Raw genomic sequence first — 19,285 nt, forward strand, 5'->3', positions numbered from 1 at the left:
CACCAACTCAAGTATTTTCAGAGAATATATTACAGCAATCATTAATGAACATGTTAATCATTAAAAGAAAACAGAATGAATTAAATTCGACAGGCTACAGCTGTAGAATAAAACAGTACAAGGTTTGAAAGCAGAACAGGAAAATACTATTTTTATTTTTTTTTAAGAGTTTTATTTGTGAGTAGAACTTAATGATACAAGAAAGAAAGAAAAATACAGGACTTTTTTCTGCCCCAAAGTGTGTAACCATACCATACATGACTACATTTCATATTGTAATACAAAGAATTAAAAGAACAAACTACAAAATTAGAAATTAAGAGTCATTGCATATGTGGTCAAGATAAATGGAGGGACTCCATTAAAGAACTGAAACATAGAGCAATTAGTCATTTAATTACGACCCTGCAATAAAACACAATTTAGCAAAAGAAGTACTGTACGCTGCCTAGTGCGCAGAGGACATACAAGGTAAAGTACAAGCTGAAAGCCACTCGTGCCACGCAGCCCCGGCGGGACACGGCTGCCCAGGGCTGGCTGCCGCACAGCCGCCTCCCACTGCCCCCCGCTGCCAGCGACAACCTCCAAACCTTCTCTCGGCTGGAGCCTTAAGTTCTGCTCCTCCCGCCCCGGCCTAACATAGGCTCTGCTCATCCACAGCTGCCTCCAGCCGCACAACCCACCTCTCCTCGGGTGCTTTCTGCTGCGTGACTTGTAAGGCATTATTAGTTTTCTGCTATTTTACCAACTGCAATGTTTAATATTGTCCTAAAAAGGTTACATCCACGTTCTGGTTTGTTACAGGCACTCACTGTGAGCCAGTGTTTCCCTTTCCCGCACGGGGGTGTCACTGTTTCCTGCTGTTAACACCAGAAATGGTTACCCAGCTCCCCGCTCTCAGCTTAGCTCACCACGCACAGTTTCTGGAGAATTCCTGCAAGCTTCACCTAGCTGATCTTAAACTATGATTAGTGATAGACAGAAGCATGGCAATACCTGGAAAATAGTGAATTCAGTGGTGAAAGTGATTTTCTTTACCATGCTACATATTAAACAAACATTTATAGCAAACTGTGAAAATACACCTTTAAGGTTACTTGGGATTTCTGTACTTCACTGCTGGCAACAACAACAAAATATATTAAATGCCAGTCTTTGTAAGTGAAAATAATATTAAAAAAGGTTAAGTATTCAGTGTAACGCATTTACATTTTTATCATGGGAAGGAACAAACACAAAAGGCTGCAAATAGGGTTTATATGCAGCAAGTTTGCACATGCACCCAAGGGATTTTTTAAGAGGGTGAATAAACCCTGTGCTAAGGCCCAAACCACAACTGCTTCCCACCACCAGCTGAAAAAACTTCTGAAATACTTGTAATACAGTTACTTTTTAACCTTTTCTAACAGCCAAATTACCATATGACTGGTTCTTAGGCAGGCAAGATTGAAACACAAATTTCCCTTGAACTGTGTGCACTAGGAAAAAAAAAAAAAAAAGGAAGATTGGGCCCTTTCAACACACAACATGAGCGGAACACACCACAGTTATTTCAGTCCTAGACATCAAAGATGATTCCAAGTGCCAGTTGTAAAATAAAACAAAGTGAAAAACACCTTCATTTTGTTACAATAGCCGGAGGGGAGAAAAAGGAAGGGATGGAGAAGCCTCTGAGCTTGCCTAAAACATCACCTGTAAGCACAAGCTGGCAGAAGTTTACATGTCAGTTCAAGAACACATCCCCCTTGAAAACACCACTGCAAAAGCATCCTCTCTGAAAGTCAATATTTAAGAAGGAACTTCCTTGTGTCTTGGAACAGAATATTGGAAAAGAACACTTCTTTCTGGTAAGCAATGTGTGTTTTACTTTTAACTGTGAATTTTTTTTTTCTTCTTCTTTTATAAGCAGTGCGGGCTTTAAGTTAAAAATAGCGATTCAGTGCCTTCCACAGGGAAGTCATTTACATCTGATTACAAATTAGGGATCAGATCCATGGTAGCTGCTGAAAACACAGGATTAGCACCTTTTTGGACATAAGTTTCTGGTTCTAACCTTAATAAGCTGTAACTTGAGGGGCTGGTTGGATTACTTGTTGCATTCATTTACATAATAAGACAAAACACTCAGTACGATCTGGTACATTCTAGTGGTTAATGGATTTTAAAATATGACAGTGTTTCTGCAGTGTGTTTGGCCTTTAGGAGTCACTCTTCTTTTTGCTCTTCTTCAGGAAGGAAGGAGTGCGGAACTTCTTTTTCTTTTTGGATGGGGACTTCCCTGGAGATTCATCACTACCTGCATCGGCAGCCGGCCCCTCCTCGGCTGTGGGTGTCACGGGTTCCTCAGTGGGTTGAGGTTGGGGTTCCTTGTTTTCCACTGCAGGTGATTCCGTTTGGCTTTTGGGCACATCTTCATCGCATCTCCCTTCCTCCTTTCCTAAGGGAGGGAAGCCGAGTGCTTCTGAAGGCTCATCAGGGGTGAGATCTGGGAGGGTTTGCTTGAAAGTTGCAGCATCACTGTCATCTTTGTACGTCTGGTCCTGCTGCCTCTCTAGTGGATGGACAGACAACGACAGAGCTTACGTGAGCGTCCCCAGAACAGAGAAAGCCAAGCAAGTTGATGGTGAGCGCTCTCTATAAAAAAAGCTGATATATTTACTTTGCATAAAAGCCTTTGTAATAGGTTGCTTATCCTTTAGCTTTGGGCACAGAGACAGAAATAAGATATTCAAAAGTTTTGTTTGTTTTTAAGCTTCTTACCACAGAAGAGATAAAGCTGAATTCCATCATGAGGGTGTAAACCAGCAAGAAAGTAACTGCTCAGACTTCTCTCATGTTTTATGTACGGCATTTGCAAGCGACATGAGATTTGAGTCCATAAGCAGGAATTAAACCTACAGTTTTCATTGGCATTCAAGAGAGTGTAATGAAACTCCACATCTTGAGTATTTTTCTTTCAGAGGGATAAAACCAATTGCTGTTTTGCAGTGATCTGATACATGCAGACCCATAAATTTCTAAACAGTTGGCTTGCCAATTTTTATCACAATGCTTGGATTTTTGTAATATTCTTCCATGAGATCTAACAGATGTTGCTTCAGAATACCATTTCCTATCACAAAGGCTTCACTTCTTTTGCAAGATATGAGTATATATTATGGATTCCTATAAGTAAAATCCATACAGTTTATCAAATTAAATGAGCTCGGCAGGTTATGCGATACAGCTTTTGTTTTTTAATGTTATATGACGTCTAACAACAAAACTCACCCGTGTATAAAGGAACATCAAAAATCTCATGATAACTGTCCAAAGGTGAACGTTACTAGTACTCCTTCAATTGTATTATAACATTTTCCTGCTTCACCACTACGCTTTAGAGAGGTTCCATTTCAAGCTCCTCTTTGTGAATATATAACGAGCACTTTTTAAAGTTCCCTGTGATCTCCACCACTGCACTGGAGCTGAGAGGTATCTCATCGGTTGTGTCAAATATATCCCCACTGATGTTACGTAAGGAGGAATTTAGAGCAAAATCCAGGCCATACACATGGTAAGGCACAAAAGAAAGGCAACTATTTTTTCCCCTTTAAAAAAATCTTATTCGTTTTACTTTGAAAAGACCGAAGACTTTCACAAGAATCTACAGAAAATACTTGATCCTTTCCCATTTTTCCTATGGAAATGACAATGAGTATTCTTTTTATTTCTGCCAGATAGGATTAATAATCCTCTAACATATTGTAGAGGACTCTGTTTTGTGAATTCCTGCTAGAAAACCAGCACGTTTTATCTAGAGCATCATGAACTTCTAATACGTTAAATAAACAAAGCACGCTAGTATTCAGTGCCAAACACTCAGAATGCACAAGTTAGCAGTTTTAAAGTTATAATGCAGGCAGGATTTAAAACAGGAAAAAAGAGAAAGCGATTATGTACATTACAAGCTGCCTCCTCAAGCTGTATTTTAACCCATGTATTAATACATATGTGACACGCCTACAATTCTTCACTACCATGACACACTTTTTGGGTTCCATTGGGCTTTTCAAGAATTACCTCAAAGCATTAGCTGGCCCCATCTTTAGAATAGGCGCTGTATTAGATTGTCGGTTTTATTTTATCTCTTTAAAGAAGTGTAAAAGAAGGTTTTAAACAAAGTTTTTTAAAAGGGATTAGAAATCTTAAAGAATAAGAAGCTACAGGCTTTCCAAAAGCATTTGCCAGTTGGCCTAAGCACTGGACAAATGCCAACAGATTTATAACTCACTAAGCCAGGACTGTTATCCTTCCCAGTCTGTCGAATGACCATCATCTTTACTAAACCAATTAACATGAAGCTGGAATCAAACAAATATCTGTTTATTTAGCTCACTAAGGGCAGTGTTTTACTAGAATTACGGAGCTGTACAAATTCTACATTTGATAAAGAAAGCATACAATATGTAAACCCCCTGCTATTCTACGTGATGGATTTCAGTAACGTAACCAGAAAGGTTTAAAAATATATCTTGCTGCCAAACCTATTTACTGTTTAAGAACTCAGCAATACCTCAACATTTCTTAAGTTTTTTAGAATAACCATGTCTACAGCCATGCCCTCCCTTTATATATACTGTGGCATGAGAATTTGGATAAGTAACATTAATACTACTGTGTGTTTACAATTCATATTATTTATGAAAATAAAGGTTTATGTTTTTTTTTCCCAACACAAACATGTGGACAAACATACAAACTGGGCTATAGCTGACTTAACACAAAACATGTTTCTGACTTCTGCTACACTTAAACAGCAATAATATGAGGAAAAAAGGTTGAGAAGCGGCTGGATTACGGAGAACACTGTCATTCAACACAACTTCTGCCAGCCCAAGTTGTCATGGTGTGAACTTCCAGTTACTTTCTAAAATAAGCTCTGTATGTTTGTCTTGCAAAACTTATACAACTAGAAGAATTTGTGGAACACAACTGCCAGTTTAAAAGAATTTTCAGGTTTTAGAACTTTATTAGTACCACCACAGCTGTCTACGATGTCATTTGACTTTCGTATCTGTGACAAACACACTGACCTTCGGATATAACAGGACATACAAACAGAGGGGGCCAAACGTCCTTATTACTTTAAAGTATAATCTGTTGTGGCCCTGCAGATGCAGCCAGAACAGCTGGAGAAGTCGCTGCCACCAAGTACTTGCTGCTATTCCTGGGCTGGAATTTGCATTTCCCTACAGCCGACACATCTAAGGTAGGAGCAGTTCCATATCCACTTCTGTGCACAAGTCTGCTGGGGAAGTTTAAATCCACGCCAGCGGTCACACTTTTGCACTGGAATAGATTAGGAACCTTCTTCCATTCCATTACCAGGTCCAGGTAGTGTAGGCAGCAGCAAACTGTTGGGGCAGAAACTCCCAGACCTGTTTCCGCTGTATCTGACCGACAACTTCAGACTATTCCTTCTTAAACTGAGGAATCGGACACACGGATATGGAAACACATGATGTCACTCTCACAGTCCTTTCAGAGGGGGAGCGCATGTAACATAAGATCTGTAACTACCTAGAACTTCATGAAATCAAGAACTAAAGAAATCAGTGTCTCAACGGAAAAAGCTTGCTTTGAAAAAAAAAAAAAAAAAGCAAACCCAACAAAAACCCCTTAGTAAACAAAGACGCAAGAGTGAAGCAAAGCACATAAGCAGGTCAGAGTATGGAATGATACTTACTATGGTAACAGGTACTCTTTAGCATATCCATCTCCTGTTTGTAACGCAGCCACAAGAAGAAAAAAGCACAAGTAGAGAATCTATGCATTCATCACAGCCATTGTGTTAAGTTAAAAGAATGGTTGCAACCATTCTTATCGAAAACAGAATGAGATGAAGTAGTGAATGGAAGACTAACAGACAAGGGATATATCCAATGTACAAGGTAAAGGAAACAAGACAAAAATTAGATTACACCTGTTCAAGATTGTTATTTTATCCTTTTTTTGAAGAAACTGTAGACTTTAGCAGCCCTACTCTCATTTTAGTTAAAACTACTACATAAGGTGAGCAAATAATGATAGTTAGATTCAAATTGAGTTGGAAAAAATATTTACTGAGGTGTAATCCAAGTACAATAATGTTTAAGAAATGTGCAATCAGCAAAGGAGATTTACCAAAGCATCTAAATTGGTGTCTGGTTCATCGTCAGACACTATTTCATTAGAGCAATTCTTTCTCACAGAAAATGTACAGAAGGGTAAATCAGTTGAGAAACACCAAGAGATGACAAGGCAATTCTGAAGAGATGAAAATTTGTCTTTATATTAATGCACACTTCTTTATTATTGTAAACGTAACTCCTATTACACTCATAGCTCAGTGTCATATATTTTAGGTAGCATCAAAACAAAATACAAGAAATCATTTACCTTTATTAGACACTAGTTCATATTTTTTCATGCGTCAGTCACTAATGATGCAGTTACTGGTTTCCCCTGGCCCCAAATCAGAAGAACGTACCTTCCTCTATTTTAATGGGCGTACTGGGAGGAGTGCGCGCTGCGGTGTGATCAGGGGGACTTCTCTCCTTCTGTTGCCTGCCATCTTCTGAAGGTTCTGCAGACACAGACAAAGAGAAATTAAAAGGGCAGACAAAAGATTTCAGCATGTGAGAAAACAAATGTCTTTTTGCTCCATGCACACTAGATACGAATACATTTTTCTGAATCAAAATTGTGCCAGGATATTAAATAATACCAAAACAAGCAAAAGAAAATTAAGTGATATTAATCAAACTGTTGAAGTCACAGTTGAGCTCTGTGGTGAGGGTTTTTGTTTCTTCATAAGAGGGCATGAATAACGTAATTGTTTATGAATTTATCAAGCTGTTCTAAAGAAAACTTGTCAGTGAAAACCAAACAAATATGGGGGAGGGGGAAATGCTATCAGACCTACAGAAAATAACACACTCTTTTGCTTGCTTTGTGTTGCTGAAACTCGGAGTAAACAAAATCACATCCCAGAAGAAAAGACTGCACAGATAATCAGAGAAACATGCAGTAATTAAATGATTCAAAACAGATTTCACAGTGGTTTGCACATTTGTTATTAGTAAGGAGGGTCCCCCTTGCTTCCAGGTTTGAACAGCCCTAGATGCACCGGGGAACATTAACAGAGCGCACACCATCAGTCAGGAACACTGAAACGTGTTCCATCCAGTTCACCTAGCCAATTAGCAGCGCAATCAGTCCCACAGACGAGAGGCAGCTGACAGAATCTCCAAATGGTGCGGTAAAGAGGTTGTTCCTTAGATTGCAAGCACAGCTGTACCATGTGAGCAATACCTGAGGCCTCAGCCAAAAGCTCAGGATCGGACCTTAGTGCTTTGAGCACTGCAGTATGAAATTCCTTATGGGAGGACTTCTGCCCTTCTGGCTCTTCTCGGTTAAAGTGTGTGATGACTTGCTGCGTGGTCTGACAAGAAACCCACGCAGCAGCAAACCGAGTGTCATCTAAAGATTTAGACAGTGATACGTCACGATCCTGCAAAATCTTCAGATCTGTTCCTTGAAAGGTTTTTGATCTGCCTTTCAAATCCAGAGATTTTTTATCTGACATACTGTGCTCACTGATGGTCTGATTTTTAAGCAATGTACTCTGTTCCTCAGCTGGTGTCTGTCTCGGTAACACAGTCTCTCCATATTTTGATATATATTCTAAGAAGGATGTAGCAATGTTACTGAGACAATAAACGTATGCAGTTACACAGACGTAACAGCGATGCATCCCACCCCACACAGTCCAACACTTGATTAACTGAACACTCGAGCTGCAGTGGCTCCTACATTGTCTTATCAAAGAGCAGAAGCAGGGAGCATACACTGCAAACTAAACGGCACTTCTGGGTCCTGTGTCACTCAAATTCAAAACCTGAAAACAGATGAGTGTCATTAAGCATCAACCCTTAAACCTCTACAGCTGTAAAGCAGGATAACCACTGCATGTGCAGCAATGCTCTCTCTTCACAGCACAATTCTCTCATAATTCTGTGATAATTTAGAAAATCTGTTTTGGGGGAAGGCCCCCAAGATGTGCCATTTCCAAGTAGCAATCAAATGTTGTTCTGTACTGCCCCATTCAATGGATTTCTCACATCCAGAGTTTTCAATGAGTTAGAAAACTGAAGTTTTGCTGCTAAAAGGCAACACCATTCTCTCAGCCTAGACTATCTCTAGAGCTAAAGGCAACCAAGCAGAACAATTTGCAATGCTTTGCAGTACCTAAAATTTTTTTTCACTGAAGTTTCAAGCTTTCAACTTCCCAATAGCAGCAGTAACAACCATAATAAACACCTCACTTAGTCTGCTAGGGTAATTTTAAAAAAAAGATCTATGCACTTTACAGACACTCCATTAACATTTAGATCACACATTCTATCTCCAAAATGCTTTTTAAATTTCTCATTCACACTGGCAAAACTGAAACACACAAAAGGTGATTAATTTATCCACGGCCTGTGCAGGTAACCCAGTTTCCAGTTAGTAACAGACTTGCTGTTGTTACAGCCTATTGCAGACAGAATACACACAGAGAAACCAACCTTCTGGTCCCTTCTGCTTTCTTTCTACTTCTTTGCGATACTCTTCCAGTTCTCGATCAGTGAGTTTATTGAAGGGATTTGGTCCTGTTGTGCTCACTATGACTTTGGGTTGATATTCTTTCTCAATTATTGCCTTTGATGCAGTCACCAGTTCTCCCTGACAAAAGAAAATTAAGATACATCTGCAATTGAGCAGTAACTTGCAGAACCCTGAGAAGTACAAAAGCTACAAAGCAACCAAAAACAAACCAAAGAGGTAATCTGAAAAAACGCTACATTTATTTTCTTTTAGATTAAAAAAAAAATCTATTACAAGATTTTTAAAAATAATATTTATCTACAGCAGGTTAACATAAAGGAGAAAACAGGTGTCATCAATTACTCTTACAGACACATCAGTGTTTCCACCAGGGAATATCCACTATTAAGCAGTCAATCAAACAGCGGCCAAACAGTCTGGCTGAATTATAGCTGAAGTCACAGAAGTATCAAGTTTCTTTTTCTCCCCACAAAAGAAACAGGATACCAGGCCCAACTGCACAGCAATCTGGGCACAGAATACCTGTACAAGTTCACAGCACTCAGCTCACAGGTATTTTTGTTTGGGGTTTGTTGCTTTGTTTTTTAGTAAGGGAAAAGCCATTTCTAGTAGCTGCTACATAACATCTAACAGATGTTATCATAAAAAGCTATCTTGTATATGTTCTGGATACACCAGACGAACAGCTTATTAACAAGCAATACGTAACTAAGGTTAATTGTAATCTTATACAAGTTAGCATATTTACATCGCTAACGTTTGTCATACAAGCCACATAAAAAGTTATACAAATAAAACTAAACCATTAGCAATTCTAAGTACATTAAGTTCCAATGGACAAAAGCAGCTGCATCACAGATTCTCTAATGGTGAGGGGTTTAGTTTCTCTTCTCTAACTATATAGTAAAGACTAAAGCCATTGGCTTTTCATTGTCTCGGATATGAAGGTGCTTGCCTGAAAAGCTGCTGTATCTTTCACGTGGGTTGTTTAAGCATTTGTTTTTTTCACTGGCTATACAGAACTCTACTGACACACGTCTGGACATGACTGATGTGTGGCTGCATCTCATGTCATTGTGATACCTGAATTGTCTTCATTGTTGGAAAGAGGTACTTGAATTCCATTACCAAATAAGTGTGGCTTATGAATTGGCCCAAATCATCTTCATATTGAAATGTTATTTGTACCAATATTTAAAAGAAAGTATTAGCACAGTTCAAAAAGAAATAGCACCTGAACAAAGAGACAAACATTCCATTCCACATCCATACTTGATGGGCAAGCGTGAGAACTTCACTGTAAAACTGAAGATGAAATTAGACAGAGTACTGTTCTGGATGCTAAGAGCTGCTTCGGACAAGTTATCAGCACTAAAAAGGTGACAGACAATAATGTCCAGATGGACTGAGGACAAGAGCAGTCAGACATTTCTGAAAGCCACATGAGATATCTCCAGAAATCCGGTCTAGAGCAATCCAAGAACAGCTGGTTGTCAGAATCTACAGTGCTCTTCAGGAAGCAGACACCAGCCAGAAGTACTGAAGAGCCAACAGCTTAACAAGGCTCAACTGTACGATCCTGAAAGGAACCACAGGAGAGAAACTTCTCTAGAACATTACAGATTGCCTTTGTTTCTGCAGAAAATAAGAGGACCTCTTGTCTCAGGTGCAGAATGTCAGTGGAATGTCAAAAGCCTTTCTGCTATTTCCATTAAGCACCAGCTGTCTGAGCACCAGAAAACCTCTAATCTGATTGCCACGGCTGTTCTTACAGGATAATGCATTAAAAAAATTACAAAAACGTCAACCTTTGTATAAATCCTAATTGTTTTGTAGCAAATGTAAAACACTCCCAAAACTACAGGTCCCAGTTTTAATGATGGCATAAAATTGGTGCCCATGGCAATTTTGTATTTCCCTCTCTGCCTCTGCCCACCCTTCAAACTAAATATGTAGTTTTAACTGAAACTCGGCAGTAAGTAGCAGAGGCTTGTCAGGCACTGATCTCAGGCAGAGTTCCTAGAGTTTTCCAGGATTACAAAAGTCAACAGAGGAACAAGACACACAGTGCACACTGGTATCCCTGGAATGTTTCAGAATCTTTGAATCTTGTCTGCAAGTGAAATCCAAAATGACCGGGTAGAACAGCTTTCACATCAAACAAAACGTACTGAATGCCTATTGATTCAATGATGACAAACAGCAAGACCCACAGTTTGCAGCATGACAAGTAGTGCACTGGCATTATGTGTTCCCTTCCTTAAGAGAGTACCTTTGTTAACTGCTGGGGATAAAAGCAGCACGGCAAGCTTATCACATTCACTAAATTAAAAAACAACAAAGCAAAACCAAACACACACAAAAAACCACACCCACAATCAACATAAACAGTATTTGAACTAGCTGGGTGTCTTTGACCCAAGAGAAGTAAGACTGAAAAAGATCAGCCGCAACCGTAAGCGGATTATGTATTACAAAGAAAAAGTACTTGTGATTTTGGACTGCAAAAGCAGAAGAATTGCATGAGAGACGAGAAAGGCAAAGTTTTGATCTGCTAAAAGCTGCTTCCAGATTAACACATCCAGTTTTCCTGAGTATCAATAATATGGAAGCAGTTCCAAGGCCACTAATGAAAACTGTAAGGGTAAGACTGACCATAAGGCTGATTCTATGGTGAAAATAAATTCTAATATCGTAGTATGTTAGTAAATTCTGCAATGTGATTACTGTAAAACATGTACAAATCAAAGAAGCAGAGATGCATTACTTCACAGAATAGGCCACAGGGCAGCCTTTCAAGAACTCAAATAAAAATGTACAAGACAAAATGAAGAGAGTAACACAGCATGATATGTAGAGCATAACATGGGACAGAAGGAAAATGAGTATCAAGGACTAAAGAGACAGTACAGGACATATTTGAGATTGTTAAATGGGACACTAAAGTAGACAAGACTTTGCAGAGCTATCAGCCTGTCCATGCCATTCAGAGATTCCTATAAATTGAACAAGCAAATGGGCCTGAGTTGCTTCCAGTACTACAGAGCCTGTAGAGAGGGAATAAACTCCCATATAAAAGATTGGCAGTCTGTTTCAACACAGGATGACATGCAAAAACCTAATGTTCTAGTGATTTCATCTGGATTATGCTGGTACCAGCAGTATTTTGATGATGATTCTAGTACTATTTTGATGACGATTCTAGTACTATTTTGATGACTATTTGGAGTTTGATTGCATGTGTGAGCACCTGAATATCAACAGCATTTTCTCCACTGTAAGAAATAACAGATATTACATTCATGAACAGAATATATTTTCACTCCTGAGAATTTTGTAGGGGCATACTCTCCCCACAAAGATCCAAAGGCAAAGTCATTTATAGCTAATGATCTGCAATATATCTTCATACTAAACTCTCACCTCACATATCGTACAAGGAAATTTTAGATTATCAAGTCATTTCGCAACTGGTCCACCAAATCTTGCTTTTGGAGAAAAATTCCAAACTGCTGTGAGGTGACCATCATTTAACAGGCAAGCACTTCATCTTGTTCCCAGGGATAGGTATGAACAAACCTGGTACCTTATACATGCCAATTTTTCTCTTAATCAGACAGTAGGTTCATAATAATTGTCGAAAGTTAACAATTGCTCTTAACGCAATCTGGCAGAAATGCAGTGCCTTTATCCAAAAAACCAAGATTCTTAAAAGTACTGTTCAGGTAGAAGTCACTATTAAAACACAGTGCCACCTCTGGGGCAGAACTGGGAGGCTCGTCATGAGGAACAGAGCCAGAATTTCCATTCTAAAAGAAGAGACAGGAAATGGGCAATTCCCCTTGTACTTAAAATTCTTGAAAATTCATGTCATTTTTTTTTTTGAATGGTCATTGGTAAGAATAACCACCATTCCCTCTCATTCAGCCAAGCCTGCAGCAGAAGCTTAGTTAATCAAGTCTATAGCACGAATAAAAATGACATGATACCCAAGGAGCTTGTGTTGCAAGGCGGCCAGGGCTTCTCCCAACGCGGACAAAGCAAGTGACAAGGCAAGGTGGAGAATTCACTGCTGCAGCCAGAGGCACAGACACTCAAAGCGTTACATGCATACTGTACACAAACAGGATTTTTTTTCATCCAAAATAATGTGCATTAGTATTTCAAATAAATCTCAATGTTAACTGAAAACAAAAAGTTTTAAGCGCTACTGCAATCGGATGGAACTTTTTACTTTAATTGTAATCAAGTGTCAAATAATTTGCCAACTAAGAACTTGTAATTTTCTGGTACCTTAAAGTCCGTAAATCCTTGATCTCCTCACAGTTTCATTCAGAGTTTCATGTGAGTTTTATGTGGGCATCATAAAATTGCTTATACTTCCTTTGTTCCACGATACACGACTGATGTTTGGCATAATCTTTTGAGAAAATTTCTCTTTTGTTGTTGTTGTTATTGATTGTTTGGTTGAGGTTTCTGTGGGTTTGTTTGTTTTGGGTTCCCCCCAACAGAAAATTATGAAGCATTCAGGTCACAATCCATATTAAGATAATAAAATTATGAAATAGGCCACTCCTACTGTAATTAACATTGTGATTTAATATTACACAGTATTTCAAGAGGAAAGCACTTTCATGACACCACAAAAAAGAAACACATAATTTGGACATCTAAACCCTAATGAAAATTGTAGAACCAATAGATCTTTTGTAGGCTCCTTGCCATCTACAAAAATGCATGTAAAATATTTGACTAGTTTTACAGAATAATGCCATTGTTCAAAAATCAAAACTGAAAGATATTTTGCCCATCACTGATGAAAGAAACTGCCTGTGTTGTGATAAATAATGGATGACTATCATCAAAATTGTTTTTCAGTTTGAAAGTATTATTAAGCAGTAAATAAAAGGCAGGCACTGCCTGGAAGAATTTGACTTTGTTTTATTTTTCATCTTAAATTTGGAAATAGTATTTTATTATTTTTCCTTTAAGAGTACAGAGAAAACAAATTGTAATCTGAAAAAGTCATTATCCAATTCTCAGTATGATACAACTATCTGTAATATAAACTGGCTCATTACACTAGGAAGTGTTATAAAGTCAGGAGATTTGCAGCAATGATGTAATTCAAATTATTCCTTGGGAGGTTGGTTTTGCTTTGGTTTGGTTGTTTTGTTTTTTTTTTTTCAAATGGGAAAGTTATTCTGATAATGAGAGATTAGGCATGACCTAAATCAAGATTTCGGAATCTTGGATAATACACTGGAGCGGCAAATACACTGATGCTCATTTACGCACTGTGCTTCCACGTTAGATCACTTTAAGAAACTCTTTCAAAACCTGGGAGAGAAATACAGCTAAGGACAGGTTGTTCACAATGTGCAAACTGTTCTGTTTACTCAGCCTCAAGGGACTGCCCACCCCAACCATACACACATCTCTCGAATTTATTCTGTATTTAAAGTATATTATGTAAGCATGATTACATGTTTGAAAGCCAATCAACTTGGGAGTGCAGGGCATTACTCAGCAACTCTTGTGGATAATGCAGGAAGTTTTAAGGAAATAAGACGTCTAGGGATGTAGGATCAAAAGCTGACAGGGTTTGTCAGCATGACACTCAGAACATGTGGATATATTCGGAATTACACTGATGTAAATCAGGTTGAGTTTAGGCTAACTCAAAATGGATCTCAAATTAGAATAATTCAGTACTAATAGCATGCGCAGAGAAACCCACTATATGCAGAACCTAATCAGCACCTTAATATCAACAGTGTTTCCTCACCAGCTTCTATAAACAAAGATGAAAATCCTTAAATGATATTTTAATAGGATAAAAAAACTGCTTGCATAGTTGCATATACATAATTTGGAGATCCATCTAATTTTTTTTTCTTTTCTAGCCAAATCATCAGCTAACAGAGGGAAAAGGTCAGGGTAGGGAAGAGGTAAAATGAAGGGTGAACAACAGTATTTAGAGCAGTATGACAGGGCAGTACCTTTCTAACAGACAGAGATTTAGCAGGACTAAAGGCCTGCTCTGTGAGATCGAGCCCTTCAATAGATTCCGTACAGTCTGAGAGGGGAGCATCCTGCAACAGTAAATTGAGTAAACAGAGCAAACCGAGCCCAGGCTTTAAAACATCAACCAAAGCATTATGACGCTTGTGAAAAACATGCAAAGAAATAGTAACTGGTAGATAAAATTGCAAATGACAATGAGTTGACATGCATACAATATGACAGCCAACATGAACAATGCTATGGTCATGATAAGACTTGCCAAACTTTTAAAAGTATATCAGAAAATAATTATCTGGGGCACTTAAAGCACTCAGATACACAGAGCTTTAAAGTCATTCAGCTATACTGTATAACTGCATAGCTCTAATTCTTTATCTTGAGCTATGATTCATAAAGTCTTTTGTATATCCAGGTATACTCCTTTTAAGTTTTATTGATGTATAAGAGCTTTTTTAAAAACTGCACTTCAAATACAATATAATGAAGCATGATGAAAACATACTTAACACACAACGCTACTGCCGCATAGTGAACCTGCTGTGCCCAGTATTAATACTTCAAGATACATAAACTTGGAAGACAAACAAACAAAAAGTTGTCACAAAGCCCAACTAGCTTTGAACAGGAATATAACCCATATAAATAAGCTTTCTGGATTTCATGCATTAAACATTCAGGAAAAACAAAAACAAAAAACAACTAAAACAAAACAAACAAGAAGCATCCTCCACAAACATGCTTGGGCTACATGGCTGAAGCCTCTTAAATTTCTGATCCTGAGCACTCTCGCAAAGACAATGGTGTTACCTCTAAGACTTACCTTATAAACAGTTACTCTCTGCCAATTAAAGAATAATTTTACAGTGATATATTAGGTGAAAGCAGAGGGTATCATAGATAAACTTTAACTAACAGTTTAAGGCATTTTATACTCTCACCTGTACAAGACTCCTGTCCACAACTACCCCAGAAAGAACCTGTGATTGAGGGCCTGCAGTTTTAATATCTTGTAGATTTTGCTCTCGGATCTGCAAAAGAAAGCAGCAACATACAGTCACAGGAACAATCGAGAAACAGTAACCACATTTTCATATTTGAAAGAGGGGTGGGTGAACCTGCCAACAGGCTGCAACTAGTGTAGATTGCTATGGCACTACCCATCGAATAAAGCTGTGCTTATAAACACCACTTGAAGATATCTGTGCATATGCCTAGTTGTTTCCTCACATTCCTCAGAATTTAGTCTTTAAGTACCACAGCAGGTACTGTCCTTTGCTTTTTAGTACCGGCTCATGGTAAAACTCTACAGATGAGGTAACAGACAACTCCAATCTGTGAAGAAAAGTGAGGAGCGAAGCTCAGAGGTCATATTTATGTAAGTCTATTGTACCTGAACAGTCAATTACAGGTTTCTGTCACTAACCTATTGCATCACAATATTAGCTTCCTACAGAACTTACCATAAAAACACTGCACAGCATTCAATTTTTGCATCTAGTCATGACCATATCCTCATAACGACATGTAAATATTTTTCTATGCATAAACTGACATTCTAGAGTACTCAAATACATCCCTTTTGTTGCATCATAAATACCTCCCAGTTCTTTCCATACAAAAGATGGGAACAGAAACTGGATATTTAAATCTAGTTAATGTCTATTCGAATTAGATATCCTACAGTGGTAAAGAATTCATAACAACTGACTCAAAAATTCTAAAATATTCTAGTTCTTATTCCAAAATAAATGAAGAAAAGCATGCGTCCAAAAAGACCTCTACTTTGCAACTAAAAACGACACTAAATTTATATAAAAATCATGCATACAAGTATACAACCATAAGGTATTATTGATACTTGGTATTTCAGAAAGTATGAAGACTCCGCATCATCTGTACTTGTTTCTAGTTTACTACTCTTCTTGTCATCAAGAAAGTAAAAAGTTGGAAGTTTTACTTCTCTTAGTTGCCTCATGCAAGTTTTAAATACAGTGATATTTGTGCTTCAAACACTAAGGAACAGCTTGGCAATTTCACCAGACTTCTCATTTCAAGTGACTATTATTTTTACAGTGCTGAGTCAGGAAAAGCAAAAGCTCTGGCAACCTTATACAAGTTATTTTAGCACAAATCAGTATTCCTGCTAGTACCCCTGCACACAGACTTTCCTGTGACATAACGCTAACTTCCATGTTCCATATGCCCATCGGTTAGAAGTAGCAAAACAATCCAGAACAAGTTAAGTATTAACAAGATAGTGGTGCATAGTTTAAAAGAAATAAAAGTGAAAAAAAGCCCAATGCATTCAATGCATTTGACTGATGACAAGAAGATCTGAAATTCGAAGACTGGAAAAGTAACTGCTAGGTCACTTTAAAAAAAATTAACATGCAGCTCCAAAGGCCAAAAAAAATTCTGCAACAATCACAGCATATTATAATATCATAAAATATAATATGGAGAGAGATGCACAGATTTCTTTGTCTAGGTCACAATTTCAACTGGTGCAACCAAAACAGGAAAACAGGTCACTAACATACAACTACGATCTCAGGGAACAGAGTTACTACTATAAACTCAGTAGCAGCTGTTTCAGAAGTATCCAGCAACTGGTCTGACAGTAACAAAATAGAAGACAATGAAAGCCTTCCCACAGTGGACAGTAATACCATCTCTTTCCAAGATGAGTTACAGAACATTCAGGAATTGTTTCAGTATCTAGTTATGAAGGGGCAGGAGAATATCAGAGCTGCGTTATTGAACCCCAAAAATGTCACTACAGCGAACTAAGTTAGTTCATTACAAGTACACAACCAAATTGTACTGATGACAAAAAAAAAGCAGCAAGCTATTTTACTGTTATTACGAACCTTGTTCCTCATTTCTTGGACCTCCTTTGGATTGGTGTTGAGTGGAACAAACAGGTTAGGGACAGCAGAGGTGGCAGTTCTATGTCCATCCTCTTTAGTCCACTGTAATATCAAGAACAGTTGAACAGTCAGAATTGCTGTAATGGACACTCAGAGCAGCAAATTTACAGACCAGTTGATCATGCATTATACAGAGCAGAGAACTGAACCAATGATTGTATTCTTCTATTCGTTCCTAAGACTAGTCAAGTTGCTTCCTTCCTCAGTAATATAAAGTGTACCTTCAGATACATTTATAAATATCAGCATCATTCTATTAAGTCAAGCTAGTAACAACAACAAAAACTAGAGAGCCAGTTAAGTTGCAAATAACTTCCACCCAAAACGATGCAGTTACTACAGCTATGTGCAGTTCAGAGATTATGGAGACTGAAAGGTTTTTAAGCTGTTTTTTCTGTGCACTTGATCACACTGACAACTGCAGTGCTCTGTGTTTCTAAAAACAGCCTACCTACCACTTTATGAAGAGATATATTAATACAGGAGTAGGAGAACTCCAATGTAATTGCTTATTTTTAAGGACATTTTTATCAGAAATTTCACAATGAGCTCATTTTTGTTTAAAAAGGACACTATACCTTACCCAAACAGAAGTACGGCAAGATCTAAGACCCAAGCTCTAAAACCCTGTTGCTGCCGTTTTCATTTTCTGCACTGGGTGTTTTTACAAAACAGCACAAGAGAGACAGAGATCATTGATTCAATCCTCCGATACTCAACAAACATCAAAGCGAACTTAAAGCATAAGATGACAGAAGTATGAAAAGCAATGTGATGTCACTAACCAGGTTTAGTGAATGATTTTGTACTGTGAAGCAAGAGTGGGCATCACCAAAGTTTTGCATTAAAACAAGCTACTTCAGCAAAATGTTCTGGTTCCAGAATTAAGTTCTACGCAAATAAATAGCTGTATCAGCACAGCAACCTACAGGAACAGTTTGGTGATGTCGAATATTTTATAACTCATAGCTCAAGAGGTTACAAAAATATCCCAAACACAAACTTTAAGCGCTTCATGGGTTCTTCATAGAAGGTTGCTTTATTTGATCAGTGCATTTAGTATGGAGCTCTGTTTAATTTGATGTACAACTAACTCTATCTTGATAATGTTTATTATATGCAGTGTCCTAGTTTCCAATCATATTGCATAGAACATGCACCGAACAGTAAAGCAAACCTGTTTATAGAGCAAATGCTATGCGTTTTTTCCTGAGTAACTTCAAGAAACAATAAGATAGCCAGAAATTGTCAAACTTCAAAAAGCAACAGAATTTTAAAATGTTTTGCAACTGTAAAGTAAAAAATGGAATGAACATGGAGCTGTGAAATACTCACTGATGATTATCTTCTCAGATAAAAACTACTCCAGCTTTTTATTAAAGATAATTTTTAGTCAAAACATATATAAAAACAACCTCAATATAACAAGCTACTTTTTCTTTAGGTTAATAACAAGCATTAAAAACTGTAAATACACAAACCTCTCATACTGTATGAAATTTTCTATTGCTTCAGTGTATCATTAGTCAAGACTAGTTTCTGAGTAGGAATTTTACTTCAACCTTTCACTGATAATTTCAAATATGAAATACTACCTACTTGGTGAGCCAAAGCTGAAAGCACAAACTGCTCCAAACATGCATAGCTTTAAGCTTTCTTCCAATCAAGGCAAAACTATAGTTGACTTTACTAAAACGCTG

The 19,285-nt window shown here is 37.9% G+C and overlaps 1 protein-coding gene across 9 annotated transcripts in view; it reads right to left on the bottom strand.

Moving 5' to 3' along the window:
• Positions 1-151: 151 nt before the first annotated feature.
• ADD1 (adducin 1) overlaps positions 152-19,285 on the bottom strand; it is a 62,297-nt gene continuing 43,163 nt past the window's right edge. For 2 of the 9 annotated variants that reach the window (XM_065633523.1, XM_065633522.1), the window contains exons 11-17: positions 17,526-17,627; positions 15,594-15,683; positions 15,476-15,493; positions 14,631-14,723; positions 8,589-8,745; positions 6,509-6,604; positions 152-2,551 (exon numbers count right to left, since the gene is read on the bottom strand). In XM_065633523.1, coding sequence (XP_065489595.1) covers positions 2,199-2,551; positions 6,509-6,604; positions 8,589-8,745; positions 14,631-14,723; positions 15,476-15,493; positions 15,594-15,683; positions 17,526-17,627 — 909 coding nt within the window. In that variant the 3' untranslated portion in view covers positions 152-2,198. Of the gene's footprint in view, positions 2,552-5,724; positions 5,760-6,508; positions 6,605-8,588; positions 8,746-14,630; positions 14,724-15,475; positions 15,494-15,593; positions 15,684-17,525; positions 17,628-19,285 lie in introns of those variants that run through there. The other 7 variants (XM_065633530.1, XM_065633527.1, XM_065633529.1 and 4 more) reach the window with 5 other exon arrangements.

The sequence above is a fragment of the Caloenas nicobarica genome, chromosome 4, assembly GCF_036013445.1.
Source record: "Caloenas nicobarica isolate bCalNic1 chromosome 4, bCalNic1.hap1, whole genome shotgun sequence".
Classification (NCBI taxonomy): domain Eukaryota; kingdom Metazoa; phylum Chordata; class Aves; order Columbiformes; family Columbidae; genus Caloenas; species Caloenas nicobarica.